The sequence below is a fragment of the Protopterus annectens genome, chromosome 8.part0 (genome assembly GCF_019279795.1).
Source record: "Protopterus annectens isolate FY-2018-M chromosome 8.part0, PAN1.0, whole genome shotgun sequence".
Lineage (NCBI taxonomy): Eukaryota > Metazoa > Chordata > Ceratodontiformes > Protopteridae > Protopterus > Protopterus annectens.
In genome coordinates, this window is record NC_056741.1 from 1,645,375,828 (window position 1) to 1,645,400,784 (window position 24,957).

A 24,957-nucleotide genomic window follows, 5' to 3' on the forward strand; every position below is an offset into this window, starting at 1 on the left:
CTACAATCAGATCAATTAATTAAACTAAAATACTGTGCTATTGAAATTAGAATTTTTTTAACAAATTTTGTAAATTATCCCATACAATAAAATGTGATGTTTTTCTAGTTGTTCTCATTCTAATTGTGCTTATTTCCATATGACACATTATATTCATAACATTTTTAAATTCATTGAACGAAGGAGGTGTATCTGAAATCCAATTTCTAGTTATTATTTTCCTAGCCACTGCTAGGATAGACTCTCAACGGTTTCTGATAGCAATGCACATCCTCGGGAAGTCCAACGTCATAGCGGACAGGCTAAGCAGAGCTATTCTCATGCCTCACGAGTGGTCTCTCAATCTGTCAGTAACGGACAAAATTTTCCACAGATGGGGTCAACCTTGCTGCGACCTTTTCGCAACTCCTCTCAACAGCAAGTGCGACGATTTCTTCACTATCTTCCCCCTTCCCGGCCACTCCCCCAGAGACACTCTAGTTCACGATTGGCCCCGGGGTCTTCTGTATGCATTCCCACCTTTACCCCTAATTCCCAAGCTAATTCAGAAGGCGACCGCATTGGGATCCAGGATGATCCTCATTGCCCCTTACTGGCCTTGACAAATTTGGTTCCCATTCCTGCATCGTCACCTGCTGGAGCAGCCTTGGAATCTGGACCCAGTGCCAGACCTCTTGGTTCATCAGTCGGGCGGGCTGCACCGATCCCTTCAGTCTCTCAACCTCATGGCTTGGTTGCCCCACTTCCAACCTTAGCCAGGCTTCCACATATTTCTCATCCGGTGCGTGAAATCATCCTTTCTTCACACAAATCTACCATCAGGAAGACTTATGCTAGTAAGTTGAAACGTTTCTCTTTCTGGGCAGAGGCTAGGAATATAGATCCCTTTACAGCCCCTGTCCATCACGTTTTAGATTTTTTAGCAGAACTTTTTCAAGCTGGCTCCTCATCTGCCACCATTAGGGTCCAATTAGCTGCTATTGCAAATTTCCACGCTGGCCTGTCAGAAACCAGCATCATGTCCCACAAACTTTGCAAGGCCTTTCTTAAAGGGACTATTTTGCTTAGGCCCCCGGTCAGAGATCCCCCGCCTCCGTGGAATTTAAACTTGATATTAGCTTCCTTGATTCTTCCTCCTTTTGAACCTGCAGGTTGCTGTTCCTTAAAATTACTCTCCTGGAAGACTCTCTTTTTAGTAGCCATCACCTCAGCTAGGAGAGTTTCGGAACTTCAAGCCCTCTGTATTCGTCCTCCTTACCTTGTGTTTCATAAGGATAGTTTCACTCAGGACTAATCCTTCGTTTCTGCCCAAGATACCTTCCAAAACAAACCTGAATCAGGCTGTTGGTCTACCTGTCTTTTTTCCTAACTATTTGAACAAAGCGGAACAAAAGTTACACCAATTGGACGTTCATGGGCAATTACGTTTTTATTTAGATAAGACTAAGCAAACAAGAAAATCAGACCAACTCTTCCTGTCCTATGCTGAGGGCAAACAGGGACTGTCAGTTTCTAAAGTAACCTTATCCAGGTGGTTGTCCTCTATTATTACTTTGATTTATCATCTGAGACATAAAGAACTCCCTACTAAACCTAAAGGTCACTCCACCAGAGCATTAGCTACTTCGGTAGCTTTTCAAGCAAGACTACCAATGGAATCTATTTGTGCTGCAGCCACATGGGCCACTCCTCATACTTTCATTTCACATTATAAGTTGGATATGGCCTCTAGGAGTAGAGCTGATTTTGGTTCCACTGTGCTCAAGAGTCTGTTCCAATGAGCCACCCAGGACTAAGGTGCTAGGGACGCTGTCCCAACCAGCAAGAATGAAGGCGAGATAGACAACTTAACATTAAGAAGTTATGTACCTACCATAACGTTCCATGCTAGTTGTCTTCTTCTCATCTTCTTTCTTGCATCCCACCCTGCATCCCCCTAGCCTGGACAGACCAAGAAGAGTCCCTTTTTGAGACCTTCTTCTTCTGGCCAATTCTTATCTGGGTTACGTCCTTCCTCTGTTTTACTACTGCAGGTGAACCTTGTAGTTTGGACAGGTGTCCTTGTAATTTTTCTATGGTGTTAGCTCTGCCAAATGAGATCTGAGTATCTAGCGCCAAGCATTGTGGGATATGGGGAGGCCTCGAGCCAGTAAGGAGCTCTCGAGCTTTAGTAGATGACCGAGTCAGAGCCGAGGATCAGCTCCAAACCCAACCAGCAAGAAAGAAGGCGAGAAGAAGACAACTAACATGGAACGTTATGGTAGGTACATAACTTCTTAATCTAAAAGATGCTTATCATCACATTCCAGTAGCCTCAGGCTTCAAGAAATGTCTCAGGTTTTTTTTCTGTATCTGGGGCATATTAACCCTTTGGGTTATCAACATTTCCAAGAATGTTTACAAATGTGTACCTCCAGTCATAGCTCATTGCAGGCTGAATGGCATTCACATCTTTCCTTAGATGACTTGGGTCTTTTCCCAGATGTCAAGCATCCTTAATATGGATTTTATCTCTTCCTACTAATATGGGATTCCAGATAAATATTCAAAAGTTCTCCTGGACTCTGTCACACAGGATTGTTTTTCTGTGCTACCTTATAGACACTTCTCAACAAATGGCTTTTCTTATACAGGAGAAGGTGGGTTTTTATCTGGAAACATTCCTGGCTTCTCCAGCCAGTTTTGGACTTCAGCAAGAAAATATCAGTAGAGTTCATGGCTTCTGTGGATCTCATGATTTCACTTGCCAGGTTGCGCATAAGAAAAATTCAGTGGTTTGTTTAAAAAAAAAAAAAAAAAGGATCCAACAGTCTTTATATTCTGGAATTTCAGATTCCAGTTTTGTATTTTACACTATTGGAGACAACAGATAGCTCTGAATCCAGATCTCCCCTTTTCTTTTCAGATGACCAGTCTGTAACTACAGACAACTCTGATTTGACCTGGAAAGCAGTTTATATAGGGGTAAAGTTCAAGGCCTGTGGAACTTGAAACTGACCAAAGTATACAAATAACAAAAAGATGTTGGCTGAGATCCATGCCTTAAAATCTCCATCATCTATGGTCCCGAGGACCTCTTCAGGTGATTACGGGCAACACCAAGGTGATGTGATACATAAATAGTGGGGGTGCCAGGCTGTACTCTCTGTGCAGGCTGATTATGATGGCTTAGGAGGTAGTTCTGCAGCATTCCTTAGTCTTCTGAGCATCTTGTATTCTGTAAGGTCAAAATATGGCGCCAGACAAACTAAATAGGACCAGGACAGATGCTCACAAATGGAAAAGGAATGAGCGAGAATCTGCCAGGAATTCATCCAGTTGTGGGGATCACCTCAAATTTATCTCTTTGCCCCCTTTCAAAATGGACAACTGAATAAGTTGTGTTGCAGGCAAGCCTAGAAGATAGATACATTTTCATTCCCATGGTCAGCATTTGTAGGAAAAGCCATCTTGGGATCACCTCAAATTTATCTCTTTGCCCCCTTTCAAAATGGACAACTGAATAAGTTGCGTTGCAGGCAAGCCTAGAAGATAGATACATTTTCATTCCCATGGTCAGCATTTGTAGGAAAAGCCATCTTAGAAGACATACTAGAAAGTATGCAGGTGTTACTATCACTACACAAGAGCTTTTGAAGATCAGCTGATACTGTATTTATTTTTATGTCTGTATTTTTTGCCCATTTGTTTTTTCATAATCGGCAAGGAGCCACATTTTGGATCTGGTTTGGCTTAGTATGGGAGATGCTGATCCATTATTTTGGTTTTGATTCCCCAGTCCCTGTCAGTTATCTGGCGTTTTCTTCATACTTCTATTTTTACAACATCCACCTTTTGTGGGACTCTGTTCTACATGTCCACTAGTCCGTCTTGTGAAGAAACATTTTCTCATGTCCAGACTGAACTGGATCATTCTTTATACATATCACTGTTTTCTTCCATTTTTATGTTCAGCCCCTCACAATCCCCCTTAGCAGTTTACGGACCCAAATATTGTTCCTCTGTTCCTCTATGCTTACATGATCTAAAGTCCTGGCTGTTCCCTTCTGTTACTGTAAACATTCCCAGAAACTCTCTCATGAAGCTTTTAACTATTTTTGTACCCTTTTTGTGCATTTAATGTCTTTTTTCTGTGTATTCTGTAAACACAGTACTGCATTGCAGTTTGTAGTGATTCCAGTACTCTTCTTTGCCTTGTGACTTGTCCTGTTTGGTTGGACATAGGTGTCATGTTTGCTCTGACGGTCATATTTTCACATTGAGACTCATTGCTGATAGCAGTGTAGTCACCCCCAGGCTCATCCTCTGCTGTATACAATTTACTGTCAGTATAGGTGTGGAATAGCTGGTGGTCTAGTCGATATTGCCCATGTGCATTACCTTGGACCTCGCTGCTACTTTTCTCACCACACTATGCTAACTTCCTGTGCTCCTTTTTGAGGCAGACCACTTCATCTTTTGTCTCCTGCAAAGAATCTGACCCTGTTTTACAGTCTTTAGTTATACCCTTTGGGAGTTGTTGAGTTGTTTGAAGACTCAATGTTTGAATTCAGTTTTCAGTTAGTTTGTTGACCATGATTTGTTAAGGGAGGAAGCACCGCATGGAGGGAGTCTCCTTAAACCTGTGCTACAGTTACCCCAGAGTTGATTGTTTTAGAAGTGCAGATGCAGGCATTACTTAGGATGGGGTATAGGTATTATGAAACTTTGCCTCATCCTAAGAAGAATAATTCATTTTTTTGCTTTATTTCATACTGCTATGGGCTTTAGGCCACTTGGTGTTAGGCAGATGTCCTTTTGAATTTGTGACTTTCATGAAGTAGTTGGGAGCCACATGTAATGCACAGATGCTAAAGAGTACAAGACTCAGGACTGACCCCTGCCATAACCACTATGACCTGTTAAGTAAAGGTGGTCCCTGTACTGATCCTGGGAATTACAGGCCTATTAGACTCACTAGTGTTACTTGCAAGGTTTTGGAACATATTATAGCTGAATTAATAAACAGTGGTGTAGGTGACCTTATATCACTGGATACATAGAAATTATGGTTTGCAAAAGGCTGATCATGGCTGGTTGAGATTTACTGAGGCATGGAATAAGGGGCATGATACCCTTACTGCGTATGTATAACTTACCAAGGGATCTGGCAACTGTCCCCATTCTGGGATTATTGAAAAACCCTCCCAACTCCATATTAACTCATATGTAGCTCACTGAAGTGGTAATTGTTTGCCAGATAGAATGCATAGCATTATGGGCAGGGGTATTTGTTCTAGACAGAAAAAATGTCACTATTGGGATTCCCACAAGGCTCTATCCTGGGTCCCATCCTCTTTGGTATATATTTCTGTGACATAAAAGCAGATATCAGGGGACTATGGCTAACCAAGTACGCTGATGATTGCAAACTGGGGGTAGTTAAATTCCATTCTGATAATAAAATTCTGCAACAAAAGCTGGGCAAAAGGTACTTGATATAATCATGGACTTAACCAATAAGTGCAACATAGTTTCCTTTAGTAGATCTATCATGACTGCCACTTAAAACATAGATAAAATTTCACGTAACTTTGACTCGATTCATCAGGGGCAAGGGCACTTATTTGATAAGACTGTCCTTTGACTACCGTGTTTCTGTTGTAGTTAGAAAATCCTTCTACTTGTGCAGTTTATCCTTCATGGCATTTCTTTAAGATCCAGAGATATCACAGTCTTGGGTTAATCATCCATTGTTAAAGCCATCATTGAATATAATGAACCTTTGGCATGTACCACACCAAGCACCTAAACCAGTTCGGGAGACCCCAATGATTTCTTCACCTAAAAGATTTCTGGTCTCAATACATGTAGCGGCTCTGATAGACTAAAAGCTCTGTCCCTCTTCCTCAGTGTTGTACAGACTTGTGAGGGGTGATCTCTGCTTTGTTTCCCATGCTATGAATGACTCAGCCCTCCTTGAACTCCTTCATCTGTAGAACAAGTGGTAAAGCAAAGTCATGTTCTAGAGACCTAAACTTACACTGTCACATCAACAGCACCAGATGGCATGACAGATACTTAACTGGACATATCCCCCATTTCTGGCATAGGCTGTCTTTACCTGTCAGACAGAGTACTTCCCTAGCAGCATTAAAAACCAGTCTGGATGACTGGATGGGTGATCACAAGTTTTCACCAAGAATGTGTGGATAAAGTCTTTTTAATGGTGGACATTGTTAGTCTTCCACTAGTATGGCTGAGAGTCTTGATGGTCTTTAGCTGTAAACTAAGTATGACCTTATCTTCCCATGCTTCTGTGACTCCTCCCATCTAACACCAGTGCTTCTGTGACCCTCCCATCTAATCACCAGTGAGGTAAGCCTTTTTTTTTATCCTAGATTAAAATGACATCTGGGCCCTACAGCTTGCCCTTCATGTAGACATTTAATTCATGTTTTATTGCACTTGTGAAGTTTTCTCATCCATGTAATTCTTCCTGTCTGCTATGCATTCTCCTTTTTGAATAAAAACAATGAAGAACATGCTTAGGGCATTTGCTTGTTCTCTTGCTGCTTTCACTTGCCTCCCATCATTCAGCAGGTTGACCGATTCTTTGGGGACATTTTCATCCTCTCAGAGACTTGCTTGAAATGACCTTCTGCCCTTGTGATGCCCTCAGACAATTCCTTTTTTAGCTTGCTTTCATCCTACTTATCCTACTTTTGTGTAGGTTCTTTGTTTCATTGTTACAGCTCGTCTTCTCCCCTCATATACTTTCCTTGCTAACGGGCCCTGTCCTTAGTGCTGACTAACTCTGCTTTCTCCAAATACCCTTGTTCAGCACAGTTGTTGGCCCCTTTGACCAAGCAGGTTAAGTTAATCTTTGACCTCGAGTAAACAAGCCAGGAAATTTTCTAATTTTCTGTCTTTATCAACGTTGTAATAACCACAGCATTAGCAGAAAACCTCAGCAGTGTGAGAAAGAAGGCTTGTAATGAAGAATGTCGAACTCCACAGAAGTGCAAGCCTCGAATAGTGGGGAAATGGTTATGTGAGCAGGTAGAGTTGTCTGATATTCAACATTGAATGAGTATTGCAGTATCCTAAACGGCTACTGCTTTATTCTTCTAAAGATATGACCAACAGGCCATATTTTCAAATCTTAATGGCACTTTCTACATGCTGTAACTGCCAGGAGTTAGAGCAGAGCTCCATATAAAAGGCAGTTAGAGTGCTAAAAAGCTTTAGAGCTTTCTTGCTGCCTAAGTGTACTCCCAGTGCAGGCTTCATGGAGCTCATGGTTGGTTAGTGATCCTTCAAGGCTAGGCAGATGAGCTCTCTTTAGGGAAGAACCTTCCATTAAATTATTTTTCTGTGAAAACTTGTTTACCTTTTGCTAGGACATGGTATATTTTTGACTATCTTTACAAGTAAACATTTTTTTCGGGTGAGAACGCTTGTTTGAAAACCCTTTTTTTTTTTGCTACATTGCAGTGTTGAATAAGTGTTTGGGGCAGGATATTGTGGTTTTGGGGACTACCAACTCTGGCAGATTTGTCTTGGTTTAATGTCTCATCAGAAGGACAGCACACTCAGGAGTGCAGCATCCCCCTTTTGTTGCACAGCAGTGTCAGTACTGGAAGATTTAAGCCAACTACTTTGTATGGGAATAGCACCTTCAGCCTTCTGCACAAAAGGCAAGTGTGCTACCTGTTGAACTATAGTAATTGCTATTATAAGTTTAACAATAATTAAATTCATACAGTTATACAGTCTGAAACTCAAAAAAGATATGAACAGTAGTATAATTTAATATACAATATAAAGGAGGTGTACACATAGTTTCATAGGTTTGTACTTGGCTAATGACCACAAGGGCTTTTTTAAGCCTAGCCATGCATCCCACATCCAAGTTTTGGTACCCTTAACATACAGAATGTGCATTCATTGCATCTATATGCTATCCATGTCTCTCAACCTCTTGGAGCAAAAAATATGGATAAAGCCATAATGGAGGAACAAAGGCCCGAGAATAGGGACGATATTGCTCTTACAGACTTAGAAAGTTGATAGAATAACAGGTTTTGAATTTGCATGAATTTTTTGAAGGGTGTGAAGTCTAAAATTCAAATCTGTCAATATTTTCTGACTTCAGTCCTCAACACTTTGTCAATAATTTGCCGGAAAAACAGTATTTGAGGAAAAGACTAAAAATATGGGGTAAAAATCTGGACATTCTGCGAAAAGCTGGACAGTTGAAAGGTAAGATGCTTCCACATTTAGCCAACGCCATGAAAATAGTTGCACTTCAATTAATTTTGTAAATGTTAATTAGAAGCTTAATGAGCTAGAAGGTAGCTCTCCAAGTAGCAAGGTGTTGGGGGACATGAATTTTGCTTTTCAATGTGTCCTCTACTGGACAGTAGGGCTTGGGAGGCATTAGGTCTTGGTACCCTCTTTGGAGACTAGTAGGGTGTTGAGAGAAGTTAGGGCTTAGTGTTTTACGACCTTGTGAGCAATGCCTGATTAGAGAAGGGACCTTTTTTTTTACTCCTTAACTTAGAGCTGAGGGGTACCTTTATCAGGGAGTGACACTGGGAGCCAGCTATGGGTCTGTATGTATGTTTGTGTGCATATGTGTATGTATATAAAAAAAAAAAAAAATATATATATATATATATATATATATATATATATATATATATACACACAGACACACACACACACATATATATATATATATATATAGATATGTATGTATGTATGTATATATATGCCGGGCTGGCACCTCAGCACCATAAAACTCCACTGCCAATCATGAGCGGACAGGTGATCCGCTGTGGCGACCCCTAACTGGGAAAAAGCCGAAAGAAGAAGAAGATGTATGTATGTATGTAGATATATATATATATATATATATATATATATATATATATATATATATATATATATATATATATATATATATATATATGTGTGTGTGTGTGTATTCTGTCTAGACCTTCCTTTTCCCGGTGGCATCTTGTTTTTTTTTTTTTTTTTTTTTTTTTAGACAGAAGGGTTCTAAGAATATTCCTACAGGAATCTAGATGGCAGTGGGAAGTCCTTCCTCTTGTTTTTTGAGGATCCTTTCTCTTCCTGTAAACCAGTCTTTTTCTTCTTTCTTCCACTTATGGAGCTAATGTTGTGTCAGCATGTCATAGTACTTGTGCTCCCAGATTTGAAAGGCAAAGGTTTTTATTCATTAATTTTCTGATGCCAAAGAAAGAAGAAACTTTGAGAACAGTCCTAACCTCCCCTTATTATCTCTGTTACCATCCCCATTTTCATTGTAATATTTATTTTATTTTTTTTTATTTAACATTTGTTGACCGGGAAAGTCCGACTAGATTCCACAGATCCTGTTTTCAGCGGAGGCCCGGGGAGAAACGCTCCAGAATATTAATCTATTACAAAATACAAAATATTACATCTAATATTAGATGTAAAACATGATTATCATCTCATTCCAACGTACATGTTATAAGATTTTTAGCATCTGTGTTGCACTTTCTGCAGTCCTTTTCACCAAGGGTATATACAGGGTCTCTGGTCCCAGTAATTACTCAGTGCAGACTGCAAGGCATTTCCATATTACCATTTTCAGACATAGGTCGCCTGTGTCTGTGGTACAAGGTGTAAGTGCAGTGACATTAGATAAGGAGAGTTGTCTTATTTTCAGACTGTTTTGCTAAATCTTAAGATACTCTGACATGCATCAAGGAGCTCCTTTTACATCTAAGGTTTTAGGTGAACTTTCTGAAATCATTTTTCTTTACCACAGATTAGATTTTTTTCTGGGAAGCCTTTGAATGCTTTCCTAGGAAGAGTTTTTTTTCTTGGGATAGAGTGGAATTGTACAAAGACAAATTTGCTGATTATCTTCACACTGAGCACTGCTGCAGTAGTGTTCATTATATGGGTTATATTCTGCCAGGGATATAACAGCCATCCAGCTTCTAAAGCTTCAGGACACCGTCCATGCACCCGAACCATTAGCTTGAGCTGAGCTGACTAAAAATACAGGTTTGGGCACCAAGCCCCTAAGAGCTTTCCTGCCACTGAAGAATATGCTCCTCTGAGGACTTTGAGGATCAATGGTTGGCTTCTGCTTTCCTTTGCCATGCAGCTAAGTTCCCTTTGAGGGGAAAAACTTCCATTTTCTTAAATTTATTGTAGCTTTATTACTTTCCTCTTTAGGAAAATTATTTTAAAGCTAAGAGTATTGTGTTTTAATGGACTGTCTCAAGACTGTAGCATTCTTTCATACTGTTTTTTTTTTCTGTCAGTTTAAAAGTATTTACTCCTCCTTGAGTTTCTTTACACAGGAGTAGTTTAATGGGTCTGGCTCACAGTTTAATTCAGGCTATTGATCCCTTTTATAAGGCAGTTTCTGGTAAAAGAGAGAAAATCCTCTTTTCCTGAAAAGATTGAAGATTCTGAATCTGAACAAGAAGATGCAGGGACAGACTTACATTTTGTTTCCTAAGATTTCTGATTCAGACAGAGTAGAGCAGAAATTCCTGTGGGGGGGTTCTTTTTCTGTGAGACTATTGTTATAATATGCCACTGTTTTCCATGGGAGAGTGCTGAGGTTTCTCAGTCCCTCAAAAAATACTAGTTGTTACAGAAGGAATTTCCAGAACCTACACTTATTTCTCTTATTCTGTCAGCTTTGTGTGTATGTGTGTCTGTGTGTGTTACTGCCTGCTGTTTTCCTGTTAGTCAGCCAGCTGCTCTTAAAAAGTGCGATAGGGTGTATAAACTTCCTCAGGCTTTTAAATTTGTGTACACTGTACCTAAAAACCTGACCCAGCAGCTGCAACCTTGGTTGATCCCACTGCTGCTAAGCATTTAGTTAATTCCAGCCCTTCTCTTTCTGATAAGGATAGGAAAATTATTGATAAGTATAGAGGAAAAGTGTATACATCTGCAACTTTGCTTTTTAGAATTTTGAATTGTCAGGTTTGTATGTTAGTTTGTTCTGATAAATTGTGAAAGTGTGAGGAATGTTTTATCTACGCTTCTTGTCAAATAGAATCTGCTTTAAATAACTTAATTTCTTCTTTTGCACAGGTCACTACTCATTGTTTGCAGTGTGTGTTTATGACTCTTTTGATACTTTTTCCAGAGCTATGGCCACTGGTACTGTTTTAAGAAGATGTAAATGGCTGCATTCTCAGCCTGTTCCAGATGATAAAAATAAGATTTTAAATTCTCCTGTGGATATTAGTGTTTGGCCCCTCTGCTGCAAAGGTGTTCAGAAAGTGTGATGAAAGGGGCAAGCTGATCTAGGGAATCTGTATGATTCTTCTCCTATTCCTTTCCAAATTGACCAAGAGATTTTCTTTCTCCTTCTCTGTTTTTGGCATAAAACAAAATAAACAGTCCCAACTTGAATTCAAATAAACAGATGTTTAAGAAAAAATGGCAAAGTAGTTCCAAAAAGAAGTTTCTAACTTCCTAAAACCAAGGACAGTCTAAAAATATCTGAATGACTGTTCATAAAACCTTGTAACCCACCTTGGTCTATTTTTTCTTCCAAAAAGTCTTAATCTCCATTTTCTCTTTGGCAGCAGAGTGCTTCAGACAAATGGGTTCTGAATTCCATCTGTCAAGGTTACAGATCGTAATGGGAGGAAATTCCTCCTTTCCAGGTTGTTATTCCTCAATTTCCAAATTAAACTACTTTGTTTCCCCCTGTCCTTCAACACATGGTGTCTCAGGGAGTGATAGAGCCTCCTCCTCAAATGGGGGAGATTTATTGAAGGATGGTCCTAGTGCCGAAAAAAGAAAATGTGTGGAGACCAATTCTGGATCTTTCTTTCCTAAACCTGTTTGTCATAGTGTCCTAGTTCAAAATGATGATACTTCATAACCTGTTACTCTTCTTCCCCTTTCAAGTTTCCTGGTAACACTGGATTTAAAATATTTTTATCAACACATCCCTGTTCATCCAGACTTCAGACGTTCATTAAGGTTTGTATGTCTGTATCACATTATCAGTTTTCTACCTTTAACCTTTGGATTTTTCACTACAGCAAGAGTGTTCACAAAGTGTCTAGCTCCAGTTATAGTTGATTACAGGTTACTGTGTGTCCACATTATTCCATATTTAGACTGTTTGCTTATCTCTGCAGGATCTTTTTCAAAGTGTCAGGACTCTGTCTCTTGAGTGAGAGATCTCCTACACAAGCTGAAGAATAGTCAAAAGTCTTTCTTGACTCCCTCACACAGGATTATGTTCCTGAGATGTCAACTAGACACCTTAGTTCAAAGAGTTTTTCTTCCACAGAAAAAAAAACTAGATCCTTATTTACATATTTCTAAGCTTTTCCACTCAGGTTGCGGTCATTATGAGGAATACTTCTGGTTTTGGGGTCTTTTGGCATCTATGATTCTCATGATATTTTTGGCAAGACTCCACATGAGAATGATACAGTGGTACCCATAATTTCTTTGGTCCCAGCAACAACACTCTATCTTTTCAAATCCCAGTGTGGGAGTTTGTCAGAAGAGAAAACGTTTTGTGGAGATAACATCCTCAAACCCAGGTTCTCCCTGCTGTAAAGCAGTCATTCACCACAGACACATCAGACTTTGCTTGAGGAGCAGTTTCAGAAGGGGTTAATGTGCAGGGGATGTGGGACACCAAGGACAGATGCAAGCACATATATATCAAGGAAATGCTTGCCCTGATCAAAGCACTCACCTCTCTGAACTATCTTCGGCCCCAGGACCTCTTCGAGTGGTTTCAGACTATACAGAAGTTATGTGGTACATCAACAAGCAAGAGGGATCCAAGTTGTACCCTCTGTGTAGACTAGCCATGTTAGCTTGGAATGCAGCTTCACAGCACAGTCTCGCTGTAGAGGCATCCTACATTCCATCAGAGAAAAATTGTGTGGCAGATGAGCTGAGCAGGACCAGGCAGACCATTATGAATGTAAACTAGATCAGGGGATCTTCCAACATTTGATCCATCTGTGGGAAGTTGTTCAAGTAGATTTTTTGTCTCCTCTTTGAACAGTAAATAAGCAAGATTCTAGTATGCTATGCAGGAAGGCTTGGAAAACAAATGCCTTTTCTTTCATTTGGACAGGAATGTTCCTGTATGTTTTTCTACCCTTTCCACTAATATATAGGGTACCTCTCAGTTTTCAGTAGGAATTCCCCAAGATTACTGTGGTGTCTCCCTTCTGGCCTAGATAGCTGTATTTCTTCATTCTTTCGAAAATGGCCAGTGGCAATTACCACAAGCTTCTCCACAGACTGGATCTACTCACACAAGAACAGGGGTGTTTGATATACACCAACATCAGTCATTTTCAGTTGACTGCCTGGATGATAAGATCTTAATTCCTTTTAGGCACCTGTTTACTGAGGATGTGCAATCAGGTGCTAATGAAGGCAAGAAAGCCTACTACTACAATGTCAAATTGAAAAGATTTTCTAGTTGGTTTGAATGACATAACCAGCATGCATTCAGGGCTAGATGTTCTCTGGTTTTACAATATTTGTGTGAGTTGCTGTCCTATGGCCTTTCCTATTCCTATATCAAGGTTTATTTATCTTCCATTTCAGTGTGCCTACCCATAGATCCTCCTCTTTCAAGGTAGTCTCATGTTAATATGTTCTTGAAAGAGATCTTGCATAAGAGGAAGCTAAGTAAACTAGTGGCCCTTCTTCAGGATCTTAATTTTGTGTTAGAGAAGCTAACACTTGCTCCATTTGAACCACCTAATCTGGCTGACTTTGGATTCTTAACATGCAAAACAGTTTTACTGATTGCTCTGACCTCTGCAAGAAGGGTGTCTGAATTGCAGGCTCTTAAGAGAGTCAACCATACCTCGTTTACCATAGGGACAGAGTTTCTTTGAGAATTAATACTTTTATGCCTAAAGTGGTATCCAAGTTTACTTTATGCCAAGCTATCCATCTCCCCATTTTCTTCACTAATCTAAAAATGAGGGAGAAAGGATAGTCCATACCTTGGCTGCCCATAGACAACGCTGGTACTATCGTGACAGAACCATATCTCTTAGATGTAGTTAAGGCTACAGCTGTCAGAATGATGAATGTAATACAGTTGTGTAAGTTGAACTTACCATAAAAGTAGATATTCGAATGATTATTGCTGCAGTAGCTGCTCCCTGTGTCCATCCACCTTGCTTTTTTATGTGAGTGGGTGGATGTTTATGTTTTGTTATTTCTAGCATAGTCCTTTCAGGGTTCAGCTTCCCTCTTTCTGCTGGCAAGAAAGCTCTGATGGGTTTCATGTCCAAACTTGTGTTCATCTTTCAAATTTATCTCTCTTTACCACAGATCAGTTTTTTTGGGAAGGTTTTGAATGCATTCCTAAGAAGAGTTTCTTCTTTGGGATAGAGTGGAACTGTACAAAGCAGACTTCCTGATTTTCCATCCAGATACTGTGTTCTGCCTAGGAATACCTCAGGATTCTGGGTTTCATGGGAAACATTATCATGAGAAAATTCCAGTGGTACATCTGATCAGTCTGGCCTCAACATCAGCACACTTTATCCTTTCAAACCCCAGTGTCAGGATTTGTAAGAAGGGTGTTTCAGTGCTGAGTGGACCAAGTATCTCTCACTCTAGGTTGTTTCTTCTTTCTTCCACCATTTTGTCAGTCTGCCACAAGTGATGCTTCAGACTTTGTTCAAGTGACTATGTCAAGATGTTTGAAACTGCTTGGTCTGTTGACTAACTTCTTCCATGCTGACAAATATTGCACCCACTTAGAATGACCCCAGAAACTAAGCCAGTTATTAATATCAGTCACCTTCCTGTTTATACTGTAGCATCATCTTTGGAAAAGGTGGAATGCTGCTGTATGCTAGGCTCATACCAGCCTGGGATGAGAGCTCCATGTTGTCTGTTTTCTTATACTCTAGGGGGTACATCTCTGGTCATTGGCACCTACATGAAATATGACTGAGTCATACTGGTACATGTGGTCCAGTGACCTGAGTGCATGCACAGTGTAATGGAGCCTGGGCCCTGATAAGCAACTGACCATGACTTTCTCCTTACTCAGCCTATCCAATGAGCAGAATGTTGGATTGTGTGGTGGCTTGCCTTATGGGCTTAGAAGTAGAAGCTCTATAAGATGTGGCTGTATGTGTTGGTGTGGGTGATGTTTTGAAAGAGTGCATTCAGGGCTGCTGATGGAATTTATTTTCTGCGCCTTGTCTAGGAGGTCTTTGAGTGTTACATTTTAGTGCCTCAGCATATTGTGGGTCTATGTGTCTGCTTTTTACTACTGATAACCTGACTGGCAATAGGAGCGCTTTTATGTGAGAGCTTTGCCTCCAGTGACAATGTGTAAATACATTTCTCACATAACCTTATCAGCTTGTTTGAGAATTAGCTGGTCGTCAGTAAACATGAAGCAATTTCTACATTGCCAAAGGATGCTTATATCCACCAAGTTGGTAACAGAGATATTGGGATAGTTTGCATCCATGGCAACAAGTCCTGTTTTATTGATTAAGACTCTTGTAGTGAGAATGTAAAGTAATGTCAGGAGTATCTGGTTTGCAACTCTAGGGTTAGTGCTTGTCACTGCAAAATAGTTGCCCTATGTGCACCTCAGTGTTGGTAAAATTTCAAGGGTGCTTTTATAGGAAAATTGTCAACTCAGGATGCCTGTGTCTATACAGGGCACTGCCAAACCCTTGAGGAAAAACTACTAAAGTAGATGCTGATGATTTATGGACAAAGTATGCAGTGAGATATTCTGAAGTTAGGCTAGACAGCAGTTAATCAAGCAGTACTTACTGGAAATAATTAAATTTGTCAAGAATGGTGAAAAGTAGGAATTCACCTAATTGGCTACTTACCTGGCTACTACTAGTGCTGGGCTCACCACAGTTTCTCACTGCTGGGATACAATGCCCTTTTGCTTCTTCTTTCAACAGAAGCAAAATAGTAGCACCAATCCCAAGATAAGAAGCAGGCCACAGGCTCTCTGTTGAATTAGATGAATTTATCCAAGTGTATACTTTTCCTCTGGAATTGACACTGATTATGATGTTGGGTGGCTTTGTGATGTTCATAGGTGTGCATGTAAAGATTGTTAGCCTACAGTGGCCAGACTGCACTTGATTGTAGGTTGCAGATTAATTTGAGGTGAAGACCATTTTTGTTACATCACTAGGTTTTCTTAGTCTGCAGTCTTAGGAGAAGGTGGCTCAAATTCATATAGATAACCCACAGTAATGAACTACATTAAGTAATAGATACTAAGCGCTGAGAATTGCTGATAAAGGAATGCATTTTCTTGTGAGCCAGGAAGCTGCACACAGTGTGATGGACACTGTGAGCAGGTCCACTTGTCTAAGCCATGAGTGAAAACTGTCTTTCCATGAAAACTAGTTTGTGAACTTGGTTAGAGAGAAATTTGCTCTCTGCTACAGCAAAAAGACAAAGCTTTTTGAAATATGCTGGCTAACAACAGGCTTTAAGGCTTTCTGATTAAATGCATTGTTTCTGGCAGGGAGCTTGAGGTTCACTTATGTCCCTCCCTGCCCCTAAACATTGCATCTCAGAATTTAGAAAGAACTCCCAAGTTCTCACTGATAGTCCCTTATTTGATCTAAATAGATGAAATTTCCCTTACTCCGGTTCTTTTCAGATTCCCCCAATCATGGCCACTTCAATGCCCACCCAGAAACTTTCTAGTCCTCATTCAGATAGTTTCAGATTCACCATTCCTCAAACTTCACATTTATCTTCAGATTATGAGATGCCTGAAGGGAGTATGTAAGGCTCTTTTAGCTGCCAGAAAGAAGACTGCCAGGCACCTGCTGTGAAAAACTGAACAGGCTTTACTGTTAGGCAATAGCCAAGAGGGTTAATCCATAGTTCATGCTTAGCAAACAGCATGGGATTATCTGCTCCTGTCTCTGTAGCCTGCTGTATTTCATTCTCCAGGTCCACCTTGGTGTCATTTTGACTTGTTTGACATCTACTGTTAATCATCTAGATGTAGCTTACACCTTTTCAAGACTGACCTGAGTAAAGGTCATCTGCTGCCGCTGACTGAGACCATAATTTCAGACTAGAAACACTGAAACTTCCAGTTTCTAAGTGTACGGTTTATGTGTTTTTTTCTGCCCTACAAAATGCATTTCCTAGTTGCTGTAACATCAGCTAGTAAAAAAAATATCTGTTGCAAGTTCATTGACGAGTAAGTCAGTTCCTAGTCTTTCATAAAGATCTGGTGTCTTTTCAAACAAGTTCTACATTTCCTGAAGGTGATTGTGCTTAAGTTCGGTTTGTCTTTCTCTACTTTCATGAGAGGTATGTTGTGGGTGAGGGTGAGACTTTCTTGAAAGAGTAAACAGAGAGGTAAAAAGTTATAGTTTGACTAGAGAAGTACACTGAAGGGAATAATTCATGGCTCTAAAAATGCATAAGTAACTTTGTACCTATTTTTTAGCCAATGCCAGGTAAGACAAGCGAATCACTAAACAAGAAAGTGCATGTGAGGCCTGGAATTCTGTGATGGATACTTGTCCCTCTCAAGGGAAGTTTTTGCCATGGCCTGTTAGGCCCTTTACCATTGGAACATTATCTTTCTCTTTTGTGAGCTAAGATATCTGCACTGATACACCATTTACCATCCAGATTTTTAACAACCGTTGCTGTTTAAGTGCAGCTTCGGAGATGAGGATGACTTTGGAGAGACTCTTTCACTGCTTGTTACTCACTCCTAGACCACCCTGCCATCTGATAGCCTTTGAGATGCCATTTAGTTATGTAGACACCAACCTTAACTACTAATCTTCTCGAAATTCTCTATCAGCAGATCAGAAGTCCTTTGTCTAGGCCCTAGACATGAGATTCTACTTCTCATGTTATCTGTATTTCCCTTTTTAATTCTGCTGTTAACAGAGGAATAACTTTCTAAACTTCCTTTGCATCCCTTTCCAATAATTCCCTTTTGTGGGAAAGCACTGAAGAAGAAAACGTGTCTATCCCATCCATTTTTGGCAGTGGTTGAAAATGGCATGAAGTGAAGAGAGAATACTCTAAAGTGACTGCTGAGAAGGTAAGAGTGATGAGCACCTGCAAGGCAGGTATTCAGAAAACACTGCAGTTACTGTAGGTGCTTACATAACTAACATCTTATTGTAAAGAATGAATAAATTATATGCACGGCTAGCGGATTTTAACAGCAAAATTTTTTAAATCATTAGCTATCCAAACCCCAGATAAAAGCTGCTGAGTAGAGGATATATTTATGTATAAAATGAAATGTGCATGTTTAGGCTTGATTTTCAGAGAGCAAAAAAATGCATTTTTCCATCATTTGTATATGTATTTTTTCAGGTCTAGTTGGTGATATCTTGCTAAATGGCAAACCTTTAGAAAACTTCAGGATCTACGCTTTGGAGATGCAACCAGATTTCCTTAAAAAGTAAGTTTTCTTTCTTAGAGTAGAGGGAATACCCTTCAGTCTCTTGTTGCAGATAGCAGAACTTTAGTTGCCCATTTTTTTTACCTCAGATGCACAGTGGTTACATACCTCAGTAGAAGCTAAACTGTACTAGTTAACATGTTAATTTAACTAATGCCTTCCTAGAAGAGTATAGTCATCAGGAAAATAGTCTTTTGTGTATTCTATAATACTGTATTCCTCTTAAGAGATTTTCCTTGTACTCCTGAGATGAATATATTTGCCAGTGTTTTTTTAAGTCCAATGTGAAGTCCTGATACAGATGCACACTTAAAACTGAGGCAGCAGTCGCATCTGTAAACTGATATGATTTATTTAGCACTTGCAAAGCATTCAGTGTGAAATAGTCCCCATAGAATATGCGGGGCTGGAGTTAAGCAGTGTTTGCAAAATGTTAAGAGAAATGTACAATTTTCCATTTTCAAATTATTAATGTAAAAAAAGGAAAAAATAAGGAATTTCATATTGTCATGTTGAGTCAGTGGATTGTAGTAAAAAAATAATGTCAGAAAGTGGCTGGTAATTTGTGGACATTGAGATGTAAATGTTTGCTTGGTAAAGCAATTATGAATGTTATAAATTTTTAAATGCGTACATTAATAGTGGAAATGCTGTGTGACTTACAGGCGACAAAGTGCAGCAGTCTTATAGACAACATAAAAGCACACAGTTTTGTTACTGATGTTCCATCTAACATGCTCAGTTTTGTAGATTAATATTGTTTTGAAATATTATGACAAATTCTGCATAATTTACTTAGACTGTACTAAGTCGCAGAAAGCATCGTCATACCTGCACTTGTCCTACAATATTTTAAAGCTCTCTAACAGATGAACAGCTCTCACCTGCTACCTTGGGTTTATTTTGAACTTACACAGATGTAACCATTTATTTGACCATAATACTAGTAATTTTTGGCAAATAAAATACAGATTTTCTTTCACAAATCATCAATATAAATTAATTATCAGCTAAACCTTGGATAAAGGCACCAGTTTATAGTGCCCATTATCGAATGACTATTGATAGATTTTTCATTTCTTTGTAATTTACATAAATTATGTGCAATGTTGCAAATAGTTGAGGTGTTTTTTCCCCAATAAAAAATTTTGGAAAAAGTTTATCAGGAGGCAGGGTTGCCAGACCTCCCTATTTGAGCAGAACTGTCCCAGGATCAGCATCCCGATCCCGTGTCCCACACTGCCAGTTAAAATCCTGGAGAAACACCCTCCGCCTTGTTGTTTTTGATTGGCCCATATGCCGGTATACGAACCAATCAAAAAATCGCAAAGCAGAGCCACTTCTGTTTACTTTGCTAAGGAGAGTCTTGTGCTATAGTCACTTCAATAGTTAAATCAGCCTCACTAGAAGTGACTTTAACACAAGCACCCCCCCCACCCCCACTTAGCAACAACTAGACCAAAAAACTTCTCCAAGGCCAGTTACAACCTCTTACATGATGGCATATACACCAATGCTTTATACAAGCACCTGTACATTTGTATCGACTCTGCCTTACCTGATAAAACCAAAGCAAGAAGCATTTCTAAGTGTAGGCACGTGCATATAAATAGTGAGCACATGCAGGCAGCAGTGCCATTTTGAGAGAACAGCCAGAGTGTTAACATGTATGAATGTAGTAGTCATTGTGTTTATAAGTTTATTTAAGTTTAAGTTACTCTTCACTCATCATACCAATAATAGTGCACAATGCTCCCTTTGGTATGTTCCTGTCCAAACACCTACAGCAATTGGAGAGATCACAAAGGTTCCTTACAAAGAAAATTCAGGGTCTTCAAGACCTGTCTTATGTGGACAGATTTAAATAATTGTCACTGTACTCTGTATCATACAGACTGCTCAGAGGCAGCCTGTGCCTTGCATACAGAGCAATCTCTGTCCTAGCTTTAATGGAAATGTTGCACATTTGCAAGTGAAATGGCTGACTGGCCACTTGCTCAAAGGACCTTGTATGTGATATCAACAGAACTTACTGAAGAGACAGATTTGTCTCACAGAGGTTGCCCAACTTTTGGAACAAGGTTCCTATTCATGTTAAACAAAGCCCCTCATTGGTTCTATTTAAGAGTAATGTGGACAATTGGATGGATAACTGGAAATTCACCCCAGGGGTTCCACCTGTGTCCCTCTTGAGCAGGGGCAATAGGTGCAGATTTTAGTATCTGCTTGAACTAGACACCCTTGAAAACACAGGTTGAACTTGGTTAGACTTATAAGGGCCCTAGGACCATTTGCCTAGTAACCTCCCATGATCCTATGATTGGTGAAGGAACATGAAAAAATGACAGCACCTGACAGGTGTTCTAGTAGTTTACCAAAGTGTTTCCTTTCTCAGAATACCGAAAAATAGTACGATGTGCATTTTAAATGTGACTGTTATGTAAAACAGTACAAAGTTGTAGAGCAGCCTACCTTAATTTTGGTAGGAAAGTGGACAGGAGTCCTGTGTATGTTTGAGGATGTGAGCTGTCCTACAGTACATTATGATTTTTTTTTAAGAAATTGCTCACTTTATGCATCTGAAAAGGTGGTAACTTTACAACAAGCAGAGCTACAGAGGGAATGAATGGTTGTAGTAGGGTCGTGAAGTGTCAGGGTGAATAAGTTAAAGATGGTTGACATAAATATACAGGAGAAGGGAAGTCATGATGCAGGGCAAAATATCCTTTATTTATATAATTTTGTTAACTATTAGTTCTACTATCAGAGACGTCTCATTCAGTTAAGTTACAAAATGACCAGCACAATAAAATCTGCAGATGCAGGTAAAAGAACAGAACAATAAATTTCAGGTATATGTACTTGTGTAGAAATCTCACTGGAAGATTTAGGTTTTATTGCCAGGGTGCATACTCCTTTATCCATAATTTTGCCCTGATTATGATTGCCGCTGTTGCCTCTCACTGCCCCTTTTACTCTCTGCTTTCTTACTGCTGTAGACTGGTTTGTGCTGTATTTTAGCAACAGCTAGATGAATCAGCATGGTGCTGGCACTTACAGTAGTCAGGTGTGATTCATCCTTTTATTATTGAAATTTGTTCGATTAGTTTCCTTTGCATTCATGGGAAATGCCCATCTAGGAGTTCACTTCCACACTGGACCTTGCAGGTCTGTTGTGGCAGTTCAGAAATGTATTGTAGTGTTGATTTGCAATGTACTAGCTTAGGAGTCCTGTAGAAACAGCTACCATGTAGGCTTGAAGGTATATCAACCAGGTTTTAGCTAAACTCGCACACTCTCTCTCTCTCTCTATATATATATATATATATATATATATATATATATATATATATGTGTGTGTGTGTGTGTGTGTATATATATATATATATATATATATATATATATCTGGATCTACTGTACTTCATTGAAAGTACAGTTTCAAGGAACACCAAAACAATGTTTTTGCAGGGCGGCAAGACCCCCTGTACCCCCCACACCCCCTATTTAAATATACCAACTCCAAGACCACACTACAGTGGGGAAACAGGTAAATTCCCTTTTCCCCACTGTAGTGTGCTTCAGTGCCTCAGTGTTCCTTAACTGTTCGTTGAACTGTCCTTCACGGAAGTGCACTTTCGCATAAGTGTGGGTCTTTTTCTCTTTTTCAAAGTAATGTACTTTCGATGAAGAGAAATAGACCTGTATATATATATATATATATATATATATATATATATATATATATATATATATATAAACATGCATAGTTCTGCCAGCACAAAAATAAGTCCTTTCCCACTACTGCACTTTAAAAGAAGAAGCGAAATGGAATTTACTTGTTGCTGCAACTTGCTATCTAGCTCTATTCTCTTAAATTTACATGACGGAAAACTTTCTAGTGATTCAGCCTGTAATTTGCTCTAGGTTCGTAGGTACTTATAATGCTGCTGGTCTGTGAGGATCTTAAGAAGTCTAGTCTTACATTTCCATGCTAGGTTCTAGCCCTTGTATTTTATAGGTTCATAGGTAAGTACTAGGCTTGCTCTCCTTCTGGGCCATTTTAAGCCTAGCATATTTTCCTTTTATTGCTTGAATTTACCCATCCCATTTGGTGTTAGACTGGCCTTACCCCACCCATGTTCAGTAATTACCACGATCATACCATAGATAATTTGAAGGGATCCATGCATTGGTTAAAGCATTTATTATTTTGCATTATAAAGCATTTATTTTTCACTATACTTTGCATGTGACTAACCTAGAGATGAACCTAACAAGGATATGCTTGGAAATGTACATATCTCTCATATCCATGAGAGACAGAGGTGCTAAATCTGGAATGAATGTTTCATTGGGAATGGGAATGAAACCCATCCATTTGTCCAATCTGAATTTGAACACAGTAAGAGAAGTACTGTGGATAATGAGGAGTGGAAGACATTTCCACAGAAGTGGTATTCTCTTATACGTATCTATTCTGCCTAACATGTTCTATTTGAGGTTTTTTTTTTTTTGTTTTTAAATAAAAATTTTGTTTGCTCCCCCCTTTGGGACATCATGTAACCGTCCCTTCCCTCAGTGCTCCACGTCCACACAAGGTCTACCAGCTTTATCTTCTACTCCACCCCAGATGTACTCCAACACTGGTGTGGCCAGTAATGGATCCTAAGGGCGTTCTGGAGGCTTAGCCTTCTCTGCTTTAATCGGGCAGGGTGGGAGGGTATTTATATACCCTACCCATTTCCTTGCCCCACCTCCCATATTCTTTGACTGTATTTGAAGGCAACTGCCCTCCTTGAACCGTGCCTTCCCTAAGAGAACATCATTAACGAATGTCCTCCCACCTGGGACAGGCACACTTATCCCTCCCTGCTGCACTGTCTCCCAAGCCAGTAACTGAACCCAGGTTGACTAGGTCATAGCTAGGGTTTTGTCCCTCTCTGTATCAGAGTGATTAACATGTTCTGTCTGTTATGCAAAACAAACTGAGATCCCTTGAGTGTGTGTTTACAGTACCTTTGGACTTATGAATTTGTAATAGATCTGACAGAATAGGGTCTTTTGAAGCTTTCTACATGAGCTAGAGGTTCACTGTAAGCAGCCTATATGATATTGCAAAAACAGACATGATCTGCATATTTGTTTTATAGTGAGACCATGTTGTGATTGTTTCAGCCGTGACAAGTGTTAGGAGACACACACACACACACACACACACACACACACACACACACACACACACACACACTGAAAGGGACATTATCCTCAGTGCTGAGTACAGTGGAATGATCACATCCTTGGACCAGGATGCCATACCTTTAGTAATAAGCTGAACAATAAAAAAGGACTTTTACAGTGGTGAACATATGATGATCAAAATACATTTCATTGTTTGCATAGGGTCTCACCCAGGTCCATATCTACTGGTTCAATTTTCAAGGGTGTGTTTTCAATGTGATAGATACAAGGGGTGCCATGCTTGCTAATGTATACTGTTATATACTTCTTGGCATTTAGTTTTAGTCCATGGCTTTGGCACCAGCAATTTGTTTGTAAAAGGCTCTCTTTGAGGATCATTGCATCCTCTGGGGAGTTTATGATGGTGCCAAGTCTGCAGTCATGTACAGGCTTAGCCATAAATCCTTAACATTAGCTTTAACCTCCAAGAAATAAATACCAAAGAGTAGTGACCCAAGCACTGTACCCCAGTGGTACACTGCTAGTAACAGGTCTTTTTGGAGAAGGTAGAACTGCCCAACATAATTTCTTGAGTTTTTTTTGTGAGACAGTTTGCTTCCCAATGAGTGACATAGGGAATAACATTTAGCTATTATAATTTATGTATGATATCTGAATTTGGGATAGTGTTGAATGCCTTTGCAAAGTCTACATATGGGGTGTGCACTGATTTGCATTCATCCATTCCTTCAGTAATCTTCTCAAGGAAGTTAGCCAGGTTGTGTATGCAGGATATGTCCTTGAGGAAAACCAACTTGCTTGGGTTCAGAGTTTGTAGGTTACATGTGTCATTATTTATCCCATAATGATCCTTTCCATAGCCTTACAGATGAGGCTGATCAGACTTATGGGTCTGTAATTACCATGATCCATTGACTCCCAAAATTTTTGCAAAGGGATTGACGGTTACTGTCCTCCATTCATCTGATGTAAAAGCCTGTTTTGAAGACTGATATTAAATAGCCTCCATAAGGGATCTGACATGAAGTGTTTCAGGCAGTGGTGGTTTTGGCCATTGGCAGTGCCTTGTGGACTTGTTCATGAGAAATTTGAGGTGTGATCTTGGAGTGCAAAAGGGAAGAGAGGAGGGTGAAGTTAAAGCTAAATTTATGCACTAGTAGATTGGCTATGTTCTCAGGGTCTGAGTGTGTGATATCAGCTTTGTGCAGTGCTGAAATCAGCATCATTTCTGAGCATAGTTAAAGAAGGCTTTGTGGTTTTCTTTTGCCTGGGTGGCTATTTTTACCTCTCCTCTG

The 24,957-nt window shown here is 39.7% G+C and overlaps 1 protein-coding gene across 4 annotated transcripts in view; it reads left to right on the plus strand.

Annotated features, from left to right (window-relative positions):
• GLB1L2 (galactosidase beta 1 like 2) overlaps positions 1-24,957 on the plus strand; it is a 2,046,079-nt gene that overhangs the window by 1,732,675 nt on the left and 288,447 nt on the right. For all 4 annotated transcript variants that reach the window (XM_044081172.1, XM_044081170.1, XM_044081169.1 and 1 more), the window contains exon 16: positions 18,376-18,463. In XM_044081172.1, coding sequence (XP_043937107.1) covers positions 18,376-18,463 — 88 coding nt within the window. The remainder of the gene's footprint in view (positions 1-18,375; positions 18,464-24,957) is intronic.